Genomic DNA, 20,859 nt, shown 5'->3' with positions numbered 1-20,859 from the left:
GGGCAGTGCTAGGAGAGTTCATCTACCTCACTACTCAGCAATTTCTCATGCTGGAAGTACAGTCACTGGGCTAACACACACACCTGTCAACAGCCTAGCACAAGTATTTGCCTTACGGTTCCCATTAGGAAAGTAAAAATTATTTTAATGAATTATCCATCAAACAGGACTTTTATCCTCTTGGCAGACTGCAAAACTAGTCCAAAAATCCCCCAAACTAGTGTAGTTGCTGTCAAAAATTAGAAAACAAGTGGGACAAGTAGGAAATCTTCGCTACAAATGAAGGTTTAAATAAAGCATTCAACTAAAATAGCCGTATCACTCTATATCAGAAATACAGACCATTCTAAACATGATAATTTTATTCGATTCCTTCTTGTTTGTCTTTGATGGCAACCTGTAAAACAAGAAAATACAGACACTAAGACAAGAAGTATCACCAAGATGGAAGTCCAAAGTTATTTTAAATATAGAAGACTGATGATACCTGTAAACCAGAAGAACAACTATGAAACAACAGTGCTGAAGGCACAAAAGAAATCTCTAGACCACATACTAAATAATATTTAAAGTAAAATCAAAACATACTTATGAAAGAATTTCTAATGCTGTTACCTTTTATGAGCATATCAAAGCATATTACACATACATATACTAAGTAAGTTATTCAAACCATTTTGTCTGCCATACATACATACATACTTTTCAACTAGATTGTCTGAGAAATCTGGAGCTGAATATTGGAGATTGTACAGTAGAGCAGATTTAACCAGCATTTTAAAACAAAACTGTCTCATAAAAAGAGTTTTGGCAGGCAGGGTAAGGGAAAGAAGCTTGAACTAGAAAATAGCTTTCCACACTGGTATAGCTATGAGAAATCCAACTCTGGACACCAAAGGCAGACAAAGCACACATTTAACTCCTCTAGGGTTGCCAGCGCATTTCCCCCCCCCCATAAGAGCAGCCAGACTTCCACCATCCCTTGACAGGAGCTGTGTGGTTATCAAAGGTCTCAGTTCACTGACTTTTAGACAAATTCATTTCCACAAGCTTGCAGCAGTTCTAACACACTAGTCCTTCTGGTTAACTGTCAAGTACATGCACTTTCTACAATTAAATAAAATACAACTACATAACCAAGCTTACCCTGAACCGCTCCTCCAGAAGGGAGAGTTCGCTGATCAGATCTGTGATGGCATTGGTGAAAGCTTCCTGGGGGCTGTAGTCAGGCGTGGTCTGAACGCGGATGATGATTTTATGTTCCAGCGGGTGCGGCACTTTGTAGCCCGCAAATAACACCTGTGGGTCTTTCAGCAACTGCCTGGAAGGGCCGCAGCAGTGAGGGCCCAACGGCTTTTTCGCGACCACCCTCTAAAAAAAAAAAAAAAAAACCCCGCAACCTCGCCTCGGCTGCGGCAGCGCCCTGCCCCACTCACGACTTGATGATGTTGCCCAGCGTGTGGTCCTCCTTGTTGATGGTGAAGAGACAGGCGTTGGGCACCTTCGTGTCCTTGTTGATGGTGATCCTGCCAGCCACACGCACCCGTCACCGCCGCACAGGGCGCCCGCGCCCCCCGCCCCCGGCCTCCCCCTCCCGGGCTTCTCTTCGCGGAGCCGCCGCTGTCCCGTCCCCCCCCCCGCGTCCCGAACCTCCCCCCCGGCCGCCGCCGCCGCTCACTTCTTCTCGCCCTCGAAGAGCAGGAAGGACTCGAAGGCCGGAGGCGCGTTCATCCCGCCGCCGCTCGCCCCGCCGTTACCACGGCGCCCACCACGTCACTTCCGCCCGCCGCCTGCTTCCCCCCCCTTCCGGCCGCCCCGCCTGCCGGTGGGCGGCGCCTCCAGCGCCCCGCCGCGGCCCGGAGGGCTCCGCGCAGAACCCGCGGTGGCGGCTTCCGGTGACGTCAGCAGCGGCGCCGTCAGTGACGTCGCGCCGGGCCATGCTGCCGGCGGCGGCGCTGCCCTGTGGCGCCACGCGCGGGTCACGGCGACGGCCGCGGCGACGTCAGCGGCGACGTCAGCAGTGATGTCAGCAGTGGCGCCCCCCATGTCCCGCCGTGCCCCCCGCCCCGCCCCGCCGCGCCCGGGAAGGAGGAGCGGGCGCGGGGTGCGAGGAGCCTTTATTGCCGCCGGCCCCGCGGCCCGTCACGTCGGCAGCTCCGGGCGCGGCCCCGCGGCGGGCGCGCGGCCCGCGCCGGCCCGGCCGTGGCAGCCCTCCAGGTCCCGCAGCGCCGCCAGCAGCCGGCCCAGCCCCTCGGGCAGCGGCGCCCCCGCGGCGGGCGGCGAGCGGCGGCTCGGGGGCCCGCCGGGGGCGGCCTCGGCCTCCAGCAGCTCCCGGCACTTCTCCCTGAAGCGAGAGGGACGCAGCCGTGAGGCCCAGGCGGCCGCCGCCGTGCCCCCCGGCCCGCCCCGGCCCGGGCCCCGCCGCACCGCATGGGCTCGCGCAGGCCGCAGAGGTGGCGGAAGAGGAGCTGCGCCTCCATGTCGGGGTCCAGCGGGTCGCTCCACTCCCGCAGGGTGACGCCGTGGCGGGTGGCGTCGCAGCCCAGCCCTAGGGGACAAACCCGCCGCCGCTGGGGACCCACCGCTTCCCAGTGGGGAGCCAGGCCACGGCCCCCCCACACCACCACACCGTACCCGTCTTGTCCTTCTGGTGACAGCAGCTCCACTTGTCCCCCCTGAAGACACCGGGGTGGTAGGAGCAGAGCATGTTGGGGTTGTTGGCACAGGCCTTGCGCAGGGCTGAGAGCCACTGGTTCAGCTCGTTGACACACTGCGGGGTGGGATGACACGGGGCAGGGCAGCGAGGGGGGCACGGGGCACGCAGCAGCTCCGGTCCCCCGCACCCACCTTGCACTGCAGGTACGCCGTCTCCTGCTGCCCTGCCTCGTCCACGTAGACGACCTGCATCACGTGGGAGCTGCCGAAGCTCTTCTCCTCCACCTTCTCGGCCGCCCGGATGTTAGACAGCGCGATGGAGCCGCTCTTCTGCCATGGGGGACGGAGGAGAAAGTGGGGCTTAGCACCCTTCCTGCAGCCCCTAGAGACACCCGAGAGCCACCAAGGAGAGGGAGCTACGGGGCACTGCCACGTCTCTGTCATCAGCCTTGACCCACCATGCAATACAGAGCCCTGTGCCCGGCCCCCTGAGGTGGCACACATCCCAAAGACAGGGCCCATGGCTCTGCCAGCACCTTTCCCCATGCAACGCCAGCCCCACTGCGACACATCCCCTCTCCCCCTTACCTTGGAGCTGGGGGTCTTGGCAAAACTGAGGGCCTCACTAGTGAGGGAGAAGTGCAGCTTCTTGGAGGAGGAGGAGAGCAGCGGTCCCTTGCCCTTGGTTTTGTGGATGAAGAGCGGGCCCTCCTTGATGACCAGTGTTTGCAGGGTGAGGGTGTTCTGCAGGTCCAACTCTGTGGGGAACAGCCCCGCGCCTGTCAAGGAAGGCACCATGGGGCTGCGCCCATCCCCTCGGCCTCTCCTCCTCACCTTCCTTCTCCTCGATGCCCACCAGCTCAGTGATGAAGTCCTTCATCTGGGCGACACCGCGCTGCAGTGTGGGCTGCAGCGGGGCCAGCCAGGCCTCCTTGGCCCGCCCTGCTGCCACCTCCATGTTCCCCACGATCTGGACGGCCTGAAGCCATGAAGGACAGCGGGGTCAGGGCCACGGGCGCTGTGAGGGAGCCCAGGTCTCCTGGCCCTTCCTCACCAGCTGGCCCTGCAAGAAGGTGGCTAGGCACCTGAAAAACTCTGGGAGGTCCACACAGCACCCTGGCCAGGAGGACAGAAGCACCAGGGCCCCACCTTCCCTCCTCCCCAGATCGGCCCAGGTGACCCACAGCAGGTGCCAGGAACCCTTTCAGCATCCCCATCCCACCTTGGCCAGGAGAAGCAGCGTGCGGCTGGTGCGGGAGTCAGCGTGTTTCTCCCGGAGGTGGAAGAGTTTGGGGGTCATGATGGCTGGCGAGAAGAATCGGAGGCAGAGGAAGCTGGTGATGGCAATGAACTTCACGTTCTGCAGGGGCATGGGACATGCATCAGGGCACAAGACACACATGACGTGTGGTGACATCCCCCAGGCACGGCCCGTGTTGATTTATTCCCTGGGCTCCTCCCCGGTGCCTTGGGGAGGCTGTGGCAGCTGGCTCCATGGCACGAAAGGGAATCCCGTACTTGTGTGAGATGCAACTGCAGCCAGGGTGGGAGTGAAGTTGTGGTGATAAGGGCCAGAAGAGCTTCTTCTTGCAAAGAAGAGACTCATCTTCCCCAGGAGTTAGGATCCAAGATTTGGGGCGATGCCTCCAGTCCTCCATCCCCTGGGGATCTCCAAGGGAACTTCCAATTTGCAAATAATTTGAAGCCAGAAAATTTTGCCATTCTGAGCCACTGCCACAGGGCCTCGCGGGAGCTGCAGATCGGCGCTGCGTGCCCCTGCTTCCCCCGCGCACCGACCCCAGGGGGGTGCGCCCACCTCCCTGCCACGGAGGGGACCCTGGGGCGCCGCAGCCCGAGCCGAGGCTCCCAGCCCAGGAAGCCGCCGCTCCGAGGGAGAGCGGGGCCGTGGATCATCCGTCACTGCCCAGGGGCTTTCCCCGCATGCCCACCTGGTGCTGTGGCTCGGGGAAGCGCTCCCCGGCGCGCCAGAAGAGCTGGCGGAAAGCGGCGCGAACGACGGCGGGGCAGGCCCGGGCCGACGTGGCGACGGCGGCCAGGAGCTCGCCCAGGTAGGACTGGAGGTGCTGGCAGCTCTGCTCGATCACCTCGCTCTCCGTCTGCACGCGGTGCAGCCCCGAGCACCTGGCGGCACAGCCCGCCATCAGCCCCCGCCGCGGGCAGGGGCACCCACGGGTGCTGCGGGCCACCGTTTCCCCTTCCGTCCGCGTCCCACCGCTGCACTGCCCCTTACCCGACGTCTTTGATCTCCACCTTGCTGGGGTCCAGCTCCACGTACTTCTTCTCCTCGAACACACGGTTGATGGTGGGCCCGAGGACGGCGTGCAGGTATTGCATCCCGGCCACCTGGCGAGGGACAGCACAGGGGATGGTGCTGGGGACACGCTGCGGCCGCTCTGCCGGCAGCACCTGCTACGGACAACCCAAATCCGCCTGCTAAGAGCCGCCTGGGGTTTCTTTGACACCTTTCCCCACCACCTAGTGCCTCCACGCACCTCCTGGCACCCAGCAACACGCATCCCTGCAAGCCAGGGATGCGATCCCTGTGAGGATCCCTCCTGCCCAGAGCCAGCCCCCCTCCCAGGGGCACTGACCCGCAGGGACACCAAAGAGCTGGGATGACCTGCAAATGCCAGGGTTTGGCCCAGTGTTCCCGTCAGGATCCCGCTGTGGGCAAAGCGAAGCCCGGCAGGACAGCGGGAAGGGCAGAGCACATTCCCATGCCAGGGTGGCACACGGCACCTTGAGGAAGGACTCCATCGACTTGGAGGCCAGCGAATTACTCCGGAAGAGAGTGTTGGGCTCACCTGCAAAACGTGAGATGGACGGTCCCATGCTGGGGATGGCAACGGACAGATGTCACCCGCCCCGCAGCAATCCCGTGCCAGCCCCGGCTCCCAGCCTTACACGGCTTCGCCAGCTCCAGCTCGAAGAGCAGGTCCAGGAACTCCTTGACCAGCCCCTGGCCCAGGAAGAGCCTAACTAGGTTGATGGCCACCTCCTGCCGGCACTCGGCCGTGGTGGTCTCGTCGAGGAGGGTGATCAGGTGCACTTTGCCGTCCTGGTGGGGACAGGGGTGAAGATATGACGGCACTAGGGAAGCAGATACCCCTGCTTCGGTGAACAACCGCGCGTCGAGGAGCCGACGTGCCCAGGATGCACGGTGCATGCTCGGCCGGGGCAACGCTCACCTGGGGCCCCGACTTCACCTCTTGGCACAGCAGCTGGACCAAGGGCTGGTAGCAGCTGGAGGGCAGCACCGTCTCGTCCCGCAGCCGCACCTGCAGCTGCAGGGATCCCAGGGTGCCTCTGCGATGGGACGAGTGCAGGATGGAGAGGCACTTCCCGGAGCAGGAGGCAGCCCGACGTGCCAGCCCCCAGGCCTGCACGTCCTTGGAGGGCAGGCTGAGCTGCCTCACCCTCACCCTTCCCGCTCCCAGCCTCTGGGCAAAGGGTTTTGCCAGGAATTGTCCCTCAAGAAGAGGGCTTTCCTAGGAATTGTCCTTCCAAGGAAAGAGCGTTTTCCAGGCATTACCCTTTGGAGGAAAGTGCCCTTCCCAAGGGAAGGGAATAACCTGGCCATGAACAGGCCACTTCCCAGTAACCGCCCTTCCGATGAAGGGCGCTTGGCAGCAATATCCCCTTCCCGGCACTGCCCAGGCCCCGGCGCCAGCGCAACCTCGCGTCCCCGGCGCGTCCCACCGCCCGCCAGCCCTCGGCACGGCCGCTGAGACTCACTCCGCTTCCCTCGGCTTGGATTTGTCCGGCTGCAGCCGGAACCAGCCCTCCTCCCACCGGACCGCCTGCAGCCCCGGCACGCTGAGCACCACCTGGGCAGGGCGTGCGGGAGCACGGGTCGGGCCGGCGGCCGGCAAGGCGGGACGCCCGCCCCCGTCCTCTGCGCCTCCTCGGCCCCGCGCCGGCCCTCACCTTGCCCAGGAAGTCGTTGCGGCTCACCAGGTCCCAGTCCCACACCTCCACGCACAGCTGCTCCCCGGCGGCCTCGGGCACCTCGAACTCGAAGGTCTCGTTCCAGCGCGGGTAGCACGATTTCTTCACCACCTGCAGCAGCGGCAGAAGGTAACGGCGTCAGCCTCCCCCGGCCGGCGCCGCGGAGCGGCCTGACGCGGCCCCGGGGCTCCCGGCTCCGGCGCAAGATTAAACCCAGCCGGGCCCGTGGCTTGCTGGGCGGCCGGCTCCCGGGACAGCGCGTTTGGCGGTCACCGTGGCCCTCTGCTCCTAAGAATTTCTTCACCAGAAAACGCTTCCTGTTAAAGGCACTTTAATCTGTTAAGACGGTTTGAGACATAAAACACTCTCAAAGACATCTTCAGGAAGAAAGGCAGACCGACCCGAATTTCGCACTCCGGGGCTTCAAGACACAGTAGGCATATTTTTAGGCAAAAAAACCCCAAAACAACAACAACAACAACAACAAAAAAAAAAAAAAAAAACCCAGCAGGCTTGTTTCTCAAGTCGGTCTCCCGACTTTCGGAAGCAACCACCGCGGCCCTCGAGACCGTTCAGACTACTAATGCGAAGCCCGGTTAGAAATTTAGCTGTGCCAACCCCTCGTCTTTACGATGCCCAAAATCCCAAGGAAAAGCATCCCCGCCGGAGGGAGCCCCGCACTCACGGCGCTCTCCTGCGTCTTCCCGTTGTAGCGCACCCTGACGAAGGGGTCGGAGGCGCCGTTCCGGTCTTTCCGGGCCAAATCCCTGCGGAGGAGAGCAGAGAAGCAGGGGGGGGGCACCTCGGGGTCTCCTCGGACCCCAGGCGGCAGCTCCCCTGGGCGCGTTTTGCCGGCCAACCGCAAACGGCGCGCTGGACCGGCCGCCCCGGCGCGCAGCGGCGCCTGCGCTCACCTGGCCTCGAGCACCTGGCAGCAGAGGCGCCGGCCGGCCTCGCTCCGCAGGACCTCGACGCGCAGGTGGATCTCGCCCTGCACCTCCTCGTCGGGGTCCACCTCGCTGAGGCTCAGCCAGCCGCTGAAGCCTGCGGGGAGCGCGGGGCGCCGTCAGGCCCGCGCGTGCCGGCGCCGCGGGTCTTCTCCTCCCCGTCGTTAGCAGGTTTCCTCCCAGCGCCCCCAGACTCGCTGCAAGGGGGGTGCTGGGGGGGGGGGAGAAGCGATCGCCCATCTCTGCTTTCGGGGCGACCCGCCCGGCGGCACCCGGCTCCCTCCTACCTTTGGGGAGCTCTGCCAGCGTGTCCCGGGTGATGCAGACTTTCCCGATAACGTCGTCGCGGCTGGAAAACAAACCCAGGGAAGCCCCGGCGGTCCGGAGGGGCCGGCCGCGAGCGCCGGCGCCGCGGAGCGCTTCGGAGGCGGCAGCCGGACACGGGACGGCCCCCGCGCCCGGTGTCCCGGAGCCGCCACCCCCTTCCCGAGCCGCTGCGCTCGCTCGCACCCCGGGGCCCGCGCGCCGCTCCGGCCCGTCCCGGCCAAGCGGGGGGATTCTCTAGTGCCTCGTATGGGGCTGAGCAGCCTGCCCGTGGACAGGCTTTCCCCTGCAGTCACCCATTCCCGCTCAGTCCTGCGGGCTGCGGTAAAGCTTGGAGGGCCCGGCCCGGCCCCCGGGCCCCCCGGCGCTCTGCCCGTACCTGAGCGCGTCCTCGTCCATGACGTAGAAGGAGACGCTGTGAAAGCCGGGCTGCAGGTGCACTTCGTACTCCTCGCCCCAGAACGGCGACAGCGTCTTCCACACCGTGGCAGTCCTGCGGGGCGGCCGGCTCCGGCGGCGGGGGGACGGGGCTCCCGCGCCGCGGACCGCCCGCCCCCCGAGCGGGGGCTTGAACCGCGCGGGGACTCGGAGCGGGAAAAGGGGAAGTCTGGGGGCCGGGGCGGGCGTTTTTAGCCCGAAACCGAGCGGAGCCGTCCCGCGGGGTGCCACGGCCGCTCACCTGACGATGGCCTCGTTGTCGATCTTCACGATGCAGTACGGGTCGCTGCTGCCCGTGCTGAAACGCAACGGCCCGGCACCGTCAGCGCCGCCGACCCGGGACGGCCCGGCACCGGCGGGCGGCGCAGCCGGCGGGAGACCCGCGCACCCGAGCAGTCCCGTCGGCCACGAGCCCACGCGGGATCGCGAGAAACGGGGAGCTGAAGGCAGGCGCTAACCCGAAGAGGACTAGGAGGCGAAGCACAACCCTTATCAGACACCAGAGAATCGCCCCCGGAGAGCGGCGAACGCACCGCTGTCCCCAGGCAGCGCCGGCGCCCGGCCGCGGCGCCCTGCCGGCAGCCGGAGCGCGGCTTCTCTCCTCCCGCCAGGAAGGCGAGGAACAGGCCAAATTCCCTCCCTTTTCCCCCAAATGGGCGCTGCGCTCGCAGCCCCCAGGGACCCCGCGCCCGGGACGCCCAGCTGCGCCGCTTCTCCCGGCCGCGCACCCTCCCGCGAGCCGCCGCCAAGAAAATCTCCGTTTTAGGGCCCGGCCCGAGCTCCCGGGAAATCAGGTGAGCGGGGAGGGAAGGCGGGAGCCGAGCCGCTGCCAGGAGGATGCGGGCGCCGGGAAGCGGGCTCCAGCGACGGGTTACTCATTAACGCGGGCGCCCGGAGGCGGCTGAGGGGTTCCAGGTACGGGAAGGAACCGGGGCAGGCGGCGGGGGCGAGGGAGACCCGAGCACGGAGGAACTTCCCTTCCCGAAAACAGGAAGGTCGGGACAGGTCGCGCCTGGAGCGAGCCCGGGCGGACGGGCGCCCGGACGGACGCCTGGACGGACGCCTGCCTGCCCTCACGGAGCCGGCTTCAGACCGCTGCGCAGCGGATCGCGGGGAAGAACAACGAAAAAAACAACCCCAAAACAACACCGCCAACAAAACCACCCCAAACCTGGCAGCTCTCGAGCTCTTTGAGCGCAGCAGGAGCAGGGCCCTTCCTCCCCCCCCGGCCCCATCCCCAAGGAGGGGGGGGGGGGGGGCACGTTTTCGGGGCCGTTTTGCCTCCCATCCCTTCCCGGCGCAGCTTTCCAGACAAATCCCGCGTCGCGCTGGAGCTTGCCAAGGGGGCCGGCGGCGCTCCTGCCAGCCAGGCTCCGTCTACGCCCGCGCTCCGGCCAGCTTTTAAACGAGAGCAGCGGATTAAACACCGTTAAGCAGAAGCTACTGCTGACGTCTCCGGAGACGCTTTGTGCAAACGAGCCGGTGGGCAGCGAGCAAGGGAAACACCCGCCTGCGCCTCCACGGGCCGCAGCGCTGAGCCCGCGGCTCGCGCAGGGGTAACGCGAATCCCCTGTTCAAACGCAAGCTGGGAAGCGGCGCCCGGCAGCCGGCACCGGGTCCTCACGTCTCTGCGGCGTCGCAGCCCCCGAAGCGCCCGGCAAGGTGGTTGGCAGGCGCCGGGCACCCTGCTGCCCCCCCCCATAAAAACAGGCTGTGCTCTGCCTGCGCCCCCCAGGCAGGGCTGGTGCATCGTAACGGGGGGCAAACGGGTGGGAAGGGGGGGAGTAAGGCTGAAAAAGGGAAAAGAAAGAAAGAAAAAAAATAAACGCAGCTTTCCTTGCTTTCCTGCTACAAGGATCCGGGGGGGGGGGGGGTTGGATTTTTCAAGCCTCCCTGGGGACGGGGACAGGAGGGGGAGCGGGAGCAGCCCCAGCAGGTCGCTTTGGGTTTCTGCCTGGGTTTCTTCCATTTCCTGCAGGTTTTGGCTCGCTCGCCGGTACTCGCGGTGACGTGGAAGAGGACAGCAGACGGAGCCAGCTCCTGCCTGTTTACAGCCAGCTTTATGGTTTCGTGGCAGGGCTGGGACCCGGTGCCAAAGCGCTTGAGGAACAAAAACAAACTCCGGCTTTTCTGCGCCGGGGGGAGGAAGGGAGGAAGCGCGCGGGCAGAGCGACGGGTGCGTTTTGGCTGAAGCCAGCGTGCCGGCGCTGCAGCGGGGTGCAGCAGCCCCGGGCGGGCGCCGGCCCCCAGACAGCCCGTCCCAAACTCACAGCCCCGGGGCTAAACCCCGCGGAAACAGGTGCCGTTACTGCAGCGGGAGGGGAAAAGCGGGCGCCTCGGCACAAGGCTGCTGCAGAGAGCTCCTGGCCGCAGCCGAAACCCGCTCCTGGCACCGGGGACCGCCACGGGGGAGGTCTCTGCTTGCAGACGAGAATCCCGTGGGTGCAAACCCAGCACAGCCAGAGGCAGGATTTGCTCAGGAAAAGGGCAAAGGAGAAACCACTGGCCGGGCGTTTGACAGCTCGGGTTTGCTCGCCGGTCCCCAAGGCCAGGGATCACCCACGAAGGTGCCGGGTCTCGTGGTCCCAGACCTGCGAACGAGCCCCGGGGACGGGGAAACCAGCAGGGAACGAAAGACCCCGGAGGCAGGTCAGGGCGGCTGGGCTGGACCCGGCCCCCCGGGCAACGCTGCGCGGGGGCGAAACCCCCCCAACGCCGGGCACGGCCGAGCGAAGGGGCGTCGCAAATCCCTGTCCGCGAGCCGGGAGGAGACGCGGCCAAGGTCAGGCAGCGGCGGGTGAAGGAAGCAGGCGGGTCTCCGGTTTCCCTTTCCCCAGCCCCGGCCGGGGCTCCCTGCCCCTTCCCCGGCTGCCTTGCCCGCAGATTTGGAAACCTCCAGTTAAAGCGTGGTCTTGCATCCGCAGCCTTCCCGAAATCCCACCTCCTGTCACCAGCTCAGGTTCCCAGCAGGGAGTTGCTCCAAAGGATTTAAATCAGGTCTGACACACGGCGGGGGGGGGGGGGCATGATTTTTTTTCTTGTTTATCCTCTTTCCGTCCACCACAACAGCTGTGAGGCTTTTTGCTGATTTTCCAGCAAAATTTTCCAGTGATTTCCCAGCGGGGCTTCGGAGCAGCTCCTCGACGCACCCTCCGGAGCGTCCCGCCGGCTCCGCGGCCGGGCCCCCGTGCGCTCCGTCCCGACGCCGGGCCTCCGTCCCACGGGAAGAGCAGCGGGCGCAGCGCTCACAGCACCGAAGCACGCGCCCGGCGGCTGGTTTCGAGCCAGGGCTCGGAAAGGAGAAGCGACGGGAGGGACGGGAAGCGCCAGGGCTGCCGCGGCTGCTCTCAGAGGCCGCGGGACGGCTGTGCCCAGGGCCCCACTGCGTGTCCGTGCCCTGGCACCCGGGGGGCTCCGGGCCCCACCGAGGACACAGCTCCAAGCTAGCTGCAGGCAGAGGGTGCACAGGGTGGGTGGGGGGCAGCCCTGCCCCATGGCAGCATGGGGGCACCAGGGGCTCCTGGGGGAGCTCTAAAGCACAGGCACTGCCAGGAGGCACCCCAAAGCACCAGGCATTGCCAGGGGGCACCACAAGGCACCTAACACTGGAAGGGGGCAACCCAAGGCAGCACTAGGGTGCCCCAAAGCACCAGCCACAGCAGGGACAGCACCCTAAGAGACCACACATTGCAAGGGGGCACCCAAGGCACCTGACACCAGCAAGGGGGGACCCAAGGCTTGCCTGGGGGGCACCCCAAAGCACCAGGCATGGCAGGAGAGCACCCCAAGGCATCAGGCATTGCAAGAGAGCACTCGAGGCACCTGACACTAGCAGAGGGGCACCCCAAGGCACCAAAAAATTGCAGGGGGGGGAACCCGGAGCCCTCTCGGGGGGCAGCCCCGAAGCCTCGGCCACCCCCGCGGGCGACTCACATGTCCTTGGCGGGCAGGTTCCTGCCCTCCACGATGCGGATGGAGAGCGAGCTCCGCCGGGCCATGGCGAGCGGCGAGCGGCAGCCCCGAACCCGCAGCCCTGGCAGCGCCGCGCCCCGCGCCCAGCGCCCATGTGCGGGCCGGCGCCGCGGGCCGCCAATGCGCGCGCGGGGGAGGGCCGAGGGGCGGAGCCTCAGGGCCATTCCCGGCGGCGGTTGGGCAGGGTGGGGAGGGGGCGGGGTCGATCCGGAGTCACTCCGGCAGGGGGCGGGGCTTCGCGTGGGGCGCGGCCTTGGGGGAACCCCCACGCTGCCGTGGGTCTCACGGGTCGCCCCGCACTGCCGTGGGTCTCGCAGGGGGCAGGGACACCCCGCGCCGCCGTGGGCCTCATGGGTCGCCCTGCACCGCCGTGGGTCTCACGAGGGTCAGGGACACCCCACGCCGCCGTGGGTCTCACAGGTCGCCCCGCGCCGCCGTGGGTCTCACGAGGGTCAGGGACACCCCACGCCGCCGTGGGTCTCACAGGTCGCCCCGCGCCGCCGTGGGTCTCGCAGGGGGCAGGGACACCCCGCGCCGCCGTGGGTCTCACGGGTCGCCCCGCACTGCCGTGGGTCTCGCAGGGGGCAGGGACACCCTGCGCCGCCGCGGTCCCCCTGGGGACCCCACGTCGGGTGCTGGCACGCACATCCCGAAATCCCGGCTCTGCCTCCGCCACGGGGCTGGCGGAGGCGCTGGGAAACCGCTGCCAGTCCGGAGCCAGGGCCGGGGGGCGAAGGCGGGGGCGGGTGAATCCCGCTCCCGCGGGAATCCCGGCCCGCTCCCGCGGGAACCCCAGGCAGGCTGCCTCCGGCCCGTCCCGGCTCGGGGCGATGCTGCTCCTCTCTCCGGGCCCCCGGCTCTCCCAAACCGGCCCCGGGGCAGAGCACCCGCTCCCAGCTGCTGCTCCTCGACCAGAAACGCCCCCGCCGGGGGTGCTCCGAGGGGGCTTGGGGAAAGAAATGCAAGGAAAAGGTGATGGGAAACCCCTCCCGGCGGGAGGAGCGGCCGGGAAGCGGCGCGCCGCAGGGGGCTCGCCGCCGCCGCGGCTCCCCGGCCCCGCTCCGTATTTAGGGCGTTTATGTTTCCTCCCGCTTCCCGCGGGTGCATTTGGGAGCCGAGAGGGGCAGGAGCGCCGCGGGCTGGGCCGGGACGCCTCGGCTGGCCTCGTCCCGGGACGCCGCCGTCCGTGGAGAATCCCGGCCAGAGCGGTGCCCTGAAACCCGAGCCGGACGCCGTGCGCGGCGCGGGGCTGCGCGGCCCTGCCGCCGCCGCCGTCCCGCCCCGCTCCGTCCCGGGGCCTTGGCATTTGCTGCCGCCCGCGGCGAGCGGACGCCCTGCGCGGCGGCTCCGCGCGGCCTTCGCGGCTGAACCCCGCCAGGCCGCTCTAAGCCGCTTTGTCGGCGAAACGCGCGTCTCGCTTCGGGGGGAGTTTGCGGGAACGCGGATTTGCTGGAGGAGAGAAGAGCCGCCCGCTGCGGCCCGGATGGTCTCGGGGACGTTCCTCTCCGCAGCGCGGGCGAGGCAGGGCCAGCGCAGGAATGGCCCTCGGGGCGAGCCCCTCGACAGCCCCTGCCAGCTCCCCCGCCACCCTGGGCATCACAGCCACATTTCCCCATTTTTTTTTTTTTGGCATCGTTTTCCAGCGCCGTCCAGCTCTCTCCCTGGCGCAGGGCCCTGCGCTGCGGCGGCTCCGGGGCCGAACCGCCGGGGCCGGCACGGCAGCGGGGGAATTAGCTGCCAAAGGCGCCCTGGCCGCGAAGTGCCTGAAGAGGCTGCGCGACGCCTTCGGAGATTGTATTCCCCTTTCCGGCTGCTGAAGAAAACGCCGGGGTGGTGTTTTTGCGGCTTATTTCAGGCTGAAATGCGGGTGGGCAGGCCCACAGCCTGCCTCCGGGGAACTGCCGTGATAGGCGGTGGGGGTAGAGGGGCCGCTGCACCCGCCCTGCCAGGGGGGCCGGGCACCCCAAAACACCCGGGGGGAACTGGGTGCCCCAAAGCACCCACGGGGACCAGGCGCCCAAACGCCGCTATGGGGACGGACCGCCCGCGGGAACCGGGCAGCCGAGCCCACCCGCGGGAGCAGGGACGGCAGCGAGGACGGCGAGAGGGCCGGGAAGCGGGGAGCCCACCCCACGCATTCCTCCAAGTGACGTCGGGGCATGAGGGACGTGAGAAAAGCACCTTTTCTCGAACCTTTTTAGCGTTCATCAGTAAAGCAACAGCTTTTTATTTCGCTTCTGGGCCACAAGGTCTTGCGGTTGGGAAGCAGCGCCAGGGAGAGCGGGCGCCGCTCCGCTTCCTGCGCCTTTGCTGGCTTCTTCCCCGAGGGACGCGGCAGCGGTGCAGGGAAAGCGCGCCGGCGGGGCGACCGGGGGGAGGCCGCAGCAGGCGGGCTGGGGGGGGTTTGGGCGGGAGCGAAGCGCGGCGCTGGCGGGCGGCCCGCGTGCCTCGGGCTTCGCAAAGCACGCGGGAACGCCCTGCGCCGCGGCTCGCCGGCTCCCGCCCGGTGCCCGCCCGCACCCTGCGCCGGCGAGGACGCGCCGCCTCGGCCCCTCTCCCCGCCCCGGCCGCCGGTCCCACGCCGCGCCGGGGACCCTTCCTCGGGGACGCAGCCCCCGGCGCGGCACGGCACGGCGCGGCACGGCGCATCCCCTCCGGTCCCCAGCGTCACGGGCGGGCGGAAAGATCAGCCTTGCAGGGCCACGGCAGCACCCCCGGGCGGGTGCGCGGGGGGGCCCCGGCCGCGGGAATCGCAGCGGCGAAGCGGGGGGCGCCGGGGGGCGACTCCTCCCAGGGCAGAGCCGGTGCTGGGGCGGGCGGCTGGCGGCGGCAGCGGGGGCTCAGAGCCGGGCGGCCGGCTGGTCGTAGACGTGGTGGGTGTTGTAGCGCCTCACCGTCACCGCATCCGGCTTGCTGAAGACGCTGCTGCTGCCCCACGAGTCGGAGCTGGGAAGGGCCGGGCGGATGAGGGCCGGGAAGCGGGTGCCGGCAGCGTCCCCGCGGGCTGCGCCGAGCCCTGCCCCACGCACCCGGGGACGCCTCGGCGGCGGCACCGCGGGCACCGGGACGCGCCGGGGGTGGCACTCACCACCAGGAGGCCAGCAGGGCCACCAGGCAAGCCAGCAGGATGGCGAAGAGGATGGAGAGGACACAGGTGAGGACAATCATGCCGGTGCTGCGTCCGCCGGCCGTCGCGGGGAGGTTGTCAGCTTGCTGAGCTGGAGGGGAGACCGGAGGGAAGGAAGAGCCCCCGGGGGCAAACGAACGGCCCCGGGGGCCGGGCCGGGCGGAGAGCTGCAGCCAGGGGAGCACGCCGCGCGCACGTGCAATCGCACCGTGCAATCGTGCCGTGGCTCTGCCGGGCGCATGGGGGCGGCTGCGTGCCGGGCCGGAGCTGCAGCAGGCTCCCGTGCCGGTGCCGCCCCGAGGTGCCTGCAGCCGCGCGTCCTGCCTCGGTTTCCCCACCGCTAGCAGGAACGCCGTGCGCCACCCCCGCCGCGAAAGGGTACCGGGGCGGCGCGACCTGCCCCAGCCGTGCGGCGGGTACCTGTTTTCAGGGTGATGGGCTCGGACCAGTAGGTCTCAGCTTGGGGTCCGGACTCGTCCCAGGTGACGAACTTCACCCTGGGGAGGAGGAGGAGAGGCTGGGCCGCGCCGGCGGGAGCGGTGAGCGGAGCCGGCGGTGGCACCGGCACCGCTTGCCCCGGGCAGCCCGCGCGCCGGGCGGCCAGCCGGGCTCACCGGTAGGGCCCGGGCCCCGGGAGGGGGCCGTTGCAGCTGGGCCTCGTCGGGTCGTGGCGGCAGGCGGTTTCGCTGCCGACGCGCAGCACCGTGATGTCCCCGGGGCGAGGGGGGCACGGGTAGTTGGCGAGGAAGGTGCCGAGCGTGGCGTACGCCGTGTTGTTGGGGAAGCTCTGGAAAGCCAGCTGCGGGGTCCCCGGCGCCGCCGCGCTGGCGTTGAACTGCCCCGCGGCTGCGGGACGGCAGGTGAGGAGGGATCCGTGCGGCTCCGCGCGCCCCCGGCCCCCGCGCCTGCCCCCCGCGTCCCGCCTACCCGCATCCAGGGCCACCACCAGCCAGATCTTCCGGGTGCTGGGCTGAGCATCGCCAAAGACGCAGCGGGGCTGCTCCAGGATGAAGGTGGAGGCGGTTATCCGGCCCTCCAGGGTCCGGTTGGCGAGGGTGGGCACGTACCCGATGTTGGCTGAGACGAGAAATCAGCCGCCGGCCCCCGGCGCTGCCAGGAGCACCAGGAACGCCGCCCGCGGAGCAAGCGGGCACGGCGGGGCGGCCGCGCAGCGCCGGGGCCAGCCAGGAGCCGCTCCGAGGGACGCCGGCTGCCTGGCCCCGCCACCACCAGTTTCCAACTCGGAGACACCAAGATCCATGAAAATAAGTGGCAAAGCCCCCACCATGGCACCACCCATGGAGCAACACCCCTATGAGACCCCCCACGCTGCGCCTGTCCTCCAGCGAACCCAGATAAGGTAGAAAGCTGTCGTCCGGACCGGGGGTGACAACCCGGACAGGGGTGTCACCAGACGGACTGCACCCTCCGGTAACCACCATGCGCTGGGATGGGTCCGTGAGTCTGCGCACAGGAGACCCCGACCTGCGACGGGTCCGTGTGTCCATGCATGCGGGAGCCTGACCTGGAATTGCTCCCTGTGTCCGTGCACGAGGGACCCTGACCTGAGAGGGGTCCCCGTGTCCATGCACGAGGGATCCCGCCCCGGGAAGGGTCTCTGTGTCCGTGCACGAGGGATCCCGCCCCGGGAAGGGTCTCTGTGTCCGTGCATGAGGGATCCCAACCCGGGAAGGGTCCCCGTGTCTGTGCACGAGAGCCCCCCCACTCTCGGGGGGACGCACGCTGCACGGCCGCCACCACCCCGGCGCCCGACTCACCCAGCCCGAGCGCGCCGGGCGCCGTCGCCAGGAGCAGGAGCAGCGGGAGCATCGCGCCGGCGGCCGGGGCCCGTGTGCAGGCAGCACGGCGAGGGGCCGCGCAGCCCGTCCCGGCGGGAGCCGCCCGCGGGCCGGCGGCCGCCCACATTCCTGCCCGCCCCGCGGCCTCCCCGCCGCAAACAGGTCGAGCTGGTTTCCCCCGCGGGGAGCGCTGGCTACGCCTGAGCGCGCCCCGGGGCGGCGCGCCGAGGCCCGGCCGGCTCGCCCGCGGGACCGGGAACGGCCCGCGCGCGGGGAGGCCGCCGGGGCGAGGGAGGGCGCGGGGGAGGCAGGCGGAAGGCGTAAAACGGGAGTTTACTCGGCGCGAAGGGGGCGCGAGGGCCCGCGGCACGCGGGGCGGCCCGGCGGGCTCAGCGCGGGGCCCGGGCTGGGCAGGCGCCGGGGGGCCGCGGGGCGGCCGGCGGGATGTGGTGGGTCCGGTAGGAGCGGCGGGCGAAGGAGCCGGCGGCGGCCGGGAGCCGGCGCTGCAGCGGGCGCTCGGGCCGGCGCGCGCGGGCGCTGCGGGAGGCACGAGCAGCGGGGTCAGGTGGGGCCGCGTGCCCCCCGTCGGGAAAAGGGGCTTTTTTCTGCTTTTTTTCCCCCTTTTTTTAAAGTATAAACGCCCGCCCGCGGCTGCACCTCTCCGCCCCGAGCCCCCCGTACCGGACGGCGGTGAAGAGCCCCGCGGCCAGCGCGGCGCCCAGGCCGGCGAGGACGGAGGCCATGACGAGGGCGGCGCTGGCTCCTCGGCCCGCGACGCCGCGCTCCAGGGTGCCGGGGCTGCGGGCTGCGGAGGGGCCGGGTGAGGCGGTGCCGAGGGGCGGCCGGCGCCGTGGGCCGCGGCGGCTGGGCGGGGAGGGGGGCCGGCGCGTCACCTTGCCGCAGGGCGATGGGCTCCGACCAGAGCGTCTCCGCCGTGGGGCCGCGCGGCCCCAGCGCCACGAACTTCACCCTGGGGAGCGGAAGGGGCCGCGCCGTGGGGCCGGGCCCGCGGGGGCGCCCGGCGCGGGGCCGCGCCGCCGACCCACCTGTACGGCCCCGGGGAGGGCAGGGGCCCGTTGCAGGAGGCCGGGCCGCGCGCGGCGCCGCAGGCCGCCTCGCCGCCCACCCGCAGCACGGCGGCGCTCCGCGACCCGCAGGCGTAGGCGGCCGCCGGCGTCTCCAGCGTCATGTAGCCCAGCGCGGCCCGGAGCCGCCGGTAGGGCGGGATGTCGCACGTGGACGCCGGGTTTCTGAAGGCGGCCGAGGCTGCGGGCGCGGAGGGAGAGGCCGGTGGAGGAAGCGGCGCCGGGACGCACGGGATGGACGCGACGGCGGCGTCACTCACCGTTGGCGAAAACGACGGCGAGCCAGACGCCGTCGGTGGCGTTCGTGTAGCCGTCGAAGACGCAGAAGGGCTTGTCCAGCGCGAAGGTGGTGGCCGTCACCTTCCCCGCCAGCGGCTGCCGGGGCACCCGGGGCACGTAGGGCAGCAGGGCTGGAGCGGCGGCGCCGGTGAGCGGCCGCTGCCCGGCGCCCCGCTGCCCCCTGCGCCCACCCCCTCCCCGGCGGGGAGCCTGCGGGGACCCCAGGGAGAAACGCGGCCCCGTCCCGCCCCGCCGCCCCCGGCTGCTTCACCCAGGCCGGCGGCTGCGCCCGTCCCGGCCAGCGCCAGCAGCACCCGCAGCAGCTCCATGGCCGGCGCCGCGAGCAGGACGCGCCGTCCGGCTCCGCTCGCCGCGTCCCACTGCCGAGGGGCCGCCGGTGCCGGCCAGCCGCCCCCGGAGCCCTCCCAGCCCCGCATTCCTCCGCCCGCCCCGCCGGCCCGGCCAGGCCCCCGGGGCCGAGCGCACCTCCGCGCCCCCGCGCCGGTTGCGCCACCGAGGCGCCTCGGCCGGGGGCTGCGGGTCGCCCTGGCGCCCGCCGTGCTGCTGCTCCCGCGGGCTCGGCTGACACTCACCCACCTCGCTGCAAGCGAGCCCGCGGCACTGCGCGGGGGGAAAGGCGCTCCGTGGGCACCGGCCCTTCTGCGCCCTCCCGGCTGCGCGCGGGGGCAGCCGGCCGGCCGGAGTTCACCCGCTGGGCTAAGCCTTGCCTGCGGCTGCCCGGGTTTCTCCTCGGGGTGGGCTGAGCGCCAAGGGGAAGCAGCCTGGGGCTGCCCTGCAGGCAACGGTCCCCAAGGGCCGGCCGTGGGGTGGGCATGACGAGCCAGCTGGTGCCCAGGTGCCTGCACCCGAAAACCGAAATCCCCCCCCCCCTCCGCCTGCAGCATTACTGGGTAGAGAAAAGGGTGGGTGCTCCAGCCGCAGCAGGAGCAGGGGGAGGCAGCGCCCAACGGCCGGGGAAGGAAGGAGGCTGGTGAGCACAGCCAGAGCAGTGCCAGGGGCTGCGGGGAGCCGGAGGATGGCGGGGCACGGGCAGCCCGGCCCTTGCCCTGACACTGCTCCTGGAAAGTCCCAGTGCAACGACGCGCCTGATGGCGCAGCAAGGCTGGCCGGGTACCAAGGGAGCTGGGACTTGCTGCCTCTTGGGGAGATTTCACTGATGGGGCTGCAGCACCGGCCTGTCCCAGAGCAAACGCCACGGGCTCCTCCAGTGCCTTGCATGCACGGACAGCACCTGCCACCCGAGACCTGGCCCTGCCTGGCCCGACCCCCCCGGCTTCTGCTCTGCTGCGGCGGGTGCTGGAGCAGCAGTGGCTCAGGGCAGCACCTGGAGCAGCTGGTACCAGCCCTGCTCAGCCCTTGGCCATGTGGTGGCCAGAGAGGGCTCTGGGAAGGAGCGAGGCTGGAGGACGACAGGCGAGCAAGGCTTTCGGACCTGTTTGGCAGCATTATAAGCACTCATTCAGCTCTGTTCCCTCCCAGCTCTGACCAGCACCACGGCATTGCAGTCATGCCTTCGTGGTGCACTGGCCCTCCACCAGTCTGCCCTCAGCCAGCAGCTCCTCCAGCCCCAGGGCAAAGGGAGGTGACCAACACTCCTGCCCAGCAGTGGTGGAGCACCCAGGACTGCTTAACCGCACAGCTCAGCCTTGCAGCCTGCACCCCCTTCCCGGGCCGGTTGAGCTGCCTCAGGGCTCACCTCCAGCTTGTGCAGAGCACAGGCTTTTATTGGAGACCTCTTGTGGCCTCGTAGGGGAGAAGGCGAGGACTCGGGGTCAGCAGTCAAGCCCGCCTGGCTCACCCTGCAGCTCCCCAGCCCTGGAGCGGCCCAGGCACAGGGTGGCTCCCTCTGATTCATGCACAGAAGAGCATCTGCCAAAGCGAGGGCTCGTGTGCCCTCAGCCGTGCTCAGCAGGAAATTCCTGCTTAGCACAAGACCACGTGAACCCTACCCAATTTGCTCTTCAATCTAGTGTTTCACTTGCTGGGGAAACGTGATTTGCGGATTGAAAGCTGAGGCTTAAGCTAGAAACCACTCCATTTTGCAACCAGAGTGGGAGAAGAGCAGACGGAACCATTTACTAGAGCTCAGCAAATCACAGACGTGTACCTGCTGTTCCCCGGAAGCTCCCATTTTTGCAGCACTTCCAGACGTGGCTGGGTATTTGAGTGTTTCCTCTCTAAAGCCCGGCCGGAGCTTAGGCTGCTGTCCGGTGAGCAGAGAGTTAACCAAGAAGAATACACAA

At 68.5% G+C, this 20,859-nt stretch overlaps 4 protein-coding genes across 4 annotated transcripts; all 4 read right to left on the bottom strand.

The window, feature by feature from the left end:
- Positions 1 to 344: 344 nt before the first annotated feature.
- On the bottom strand, positions 345 to 1,779 carry POLR2J (RNA polymerase II subunit J). Its single transcript, XM_062592740.1, has 4 exons — positions 1,679 to 1,779; positions 1,437 to 1,526; positions 1,147 to 1,321; positions 345 to 397 (listed from the first exon to the last, which is right to left on the bottom strand). Exons 1-4 carry the CDS (start codon positions 1,729 to 1,731, stop codon positions 362 to 364), a joined length of 354 nt encoding a protein of 117 aa, XP_062448724.1. The 5' UTR covers positions 1,732 to 1,779; the 3' UTR covers positions 345 to 361.
- A 363-nt stretch (positions 1,780 to 2,142) lies between these two features.
- On the bottom strand, positions 2,143 to 12,375 carry LOC134149598 (ras GTPase-activating protein 4-like). Its single transcript, XM_062592836.1, has 21 exons — positions 12,267 to 12,375; positions 8,575 to 8,631; positions 8,275 to 8,388; positions 7,859 to 7,920; positions 7,539 to 7,668; positions 7,310 to 7,391; positions 6,604 to 6,735; positions 6,412 to 6,503; positions 5,865 to 5,982; positions 5,581 to 5,734; positions 5,416 to 5,480; positions 4,907 to 5,019; positions 4,605 to 4,797; positions 4,174 to 4,188; positions 3,878 to 4,015; positions 3,490 to 3,634; positions 3,244 to 3,413; positions 2,848 to 2,985; positions 2,635 to 2,770; positions 2,428 to 2,548; positions 2,143 to 2,344 (listed from the first exon to the last, which is right to left on the bottom strand). The coding sequence occupies exons 1-21, from the start codon at positions 12,329 to 12,331 to the stop codon at positions 2,143 to 2,145; spliced, it is 2,442 nt and encodes an 813-aa protein (XP_062448820.1). The 5' UTR covers positions 12,332 to 12,375.
- A 2,770-nt stretch (positions 12,376 to 15,145) lies between these two features.
- LOC134149597 (uroplakin-3b-like protein 1) lies at positions 15,146 to 17,262 on the bottom strand. Its single transcript, XM_062592835.1, has 6 exons — positions 17,211 to 17,262; positions 16,360 to 16,509; positions 16,047 to 16,278; positions 15,853 to 15,929; positions 15,397 to 15,523; positions 15,146 to 15,251 (listed from the first exon to the last, which is right to left on the bottom strand). The coding sequence occupies exons 1-6, from the start codon at positions 17,260 to 17,262 to the stop codon at positions 15,146 to 15,148; spliced, it is 744 nt and encodes a 247-aa protein (XP_062448819.1).
- A 358-nt stretch (positions 17,263 to 17,620) lies between these two features.
- LOC134149596 (uroplakin-3b-like) lies at positions 17,621 to 18,924 on the bottom strand. The gene is made up of 6 exons (XM_062592834.1): positions 18,867 to 18,924; positions 18,577 to 18,726; positions 18,278 to 18,497; positions 18,125 to 18,201; positions 17,913 to 18,036; positions 17,621 to 17,768 (listed from the first exon to the last, which is right to left on the bottom strand). Exons 1-6 carry the CDS (start codon positions 18,922 to 18,924, stop codon positions 17,621 to 17,623), a joined length of 777 nt encoding a protein of 258 aa, XP_062448818.1.
- Positions 18,925 to 20,859: the final 1,935 nt, after the last annotated feature.

The sequence above is a fragment of the Rhea pennata genome, chromosome 20, assembly GCF_028389875.1.
Source record: "Rhea pennata isolate bPtePen1 chromosome 20, bPtePen1.pri, whole genome shotgun sequence".
Lineage (NCBI taxonomy): Eukaryota > Metazoa > Chordata > Aves > Rheiformes > Rheidae > Rhea > Rhea pennata.
This window is presented reverse-complemented; position numbering and strand designations above follow the sequence as displayed.

Excerpts from the sequence above, each read along its gene's own strand:
- POLR2J (XM_062592740.1), bottom strand. The coding sequence starts at position 1,731 with ATGAACGCGCCTCCGGCCTTCGAGTCCTTCCTGCTCTTCGAGGGCGAG. Across the intron at positions 1,527-1,678 it reads CTCTTCGAGGGCGAGAAGAA|GATCACCATCAACAAGGACA; the intron begins GTGAGCGGCGGC and ends TGTGGCTGGCAG. Across the intron at positions 398-1,146 it reads TTCTGGAGGAGCGGTTCAGG|GTTGCCATCAAAGACAAACA; the intron begins GTAAGCTTGGTT and ends CTTGTTTTACAG.
- LOC134149597 (XM_062592835.1), bottom strand. The coding sequence starts at position 17,262 with ATGCTCCCGCTGCTCCTGCTCCTGGCGACGGCGCCCGGCGCGCTCGGG. Across the intron at positions 16,510-17,210 it reads GCCCGGCGCGCTCGGGCTGG|CCAACATCGGGTACGTGCCC; the intron begins GTGAGTCGGGCG and ends TTCTCGTCTCAG. Across the intron at positions 15,930-16,046 it reads CCGGGGCCCGGGCCCTACCG|GGTGAAGTTCGTCACCTGGG; the intron begins GTGAGCCCGGCT and ends CCTCCTCCCCAG.
- LOC134149598 (XM_062592836.1), bottom strand. The coding sequence starts at position 12,331 with ATGGCCCGGCGGAGCTCGCTCTCCATCCGCATCGTGGAGGGCAGGAAC. Across the intron at positions 8,632-12,266 it reads AACCTGCCCGCCAAGGACAT|CACGGGCAGCAGCGACCCGT; the intron begins GTGAGTCGCCCG and ends GTTGCGTTTCAG. Across the intron at positions 5,735-5,864 it reads AGGTGAAGTCGGGGCCCCAG|GACGGCAAAGTGCACCTGAT; the intron begins GTGAGCGTTGCC and ends TGTCCCCACCAG.
- LOC134149596 (XM_062592834.1), bottom strand. The coding sequence starts at position 18,924 with ATGGAGCTGCTGCGGGTGCTGCTGGCGCTGGCCGGGACGGGCGCAGCC. Across the intron at positions 18,727-18,866 it reads GGGCGCAGCCGCCGGCCTGG|CCCTGCTGCCCTACGTGCCC; the intron begins GTGAAGCAGCCG and ends CCGCCGCTCCAG. Across the intron at positions 17,769-17,912 it reads GGGCTCTTCACCGCCGTCCG|CGCCCGCGCGCGCCGGCCCG; the intron begins GTACGGGGGGCT and ends TGCCTCCCGCAG.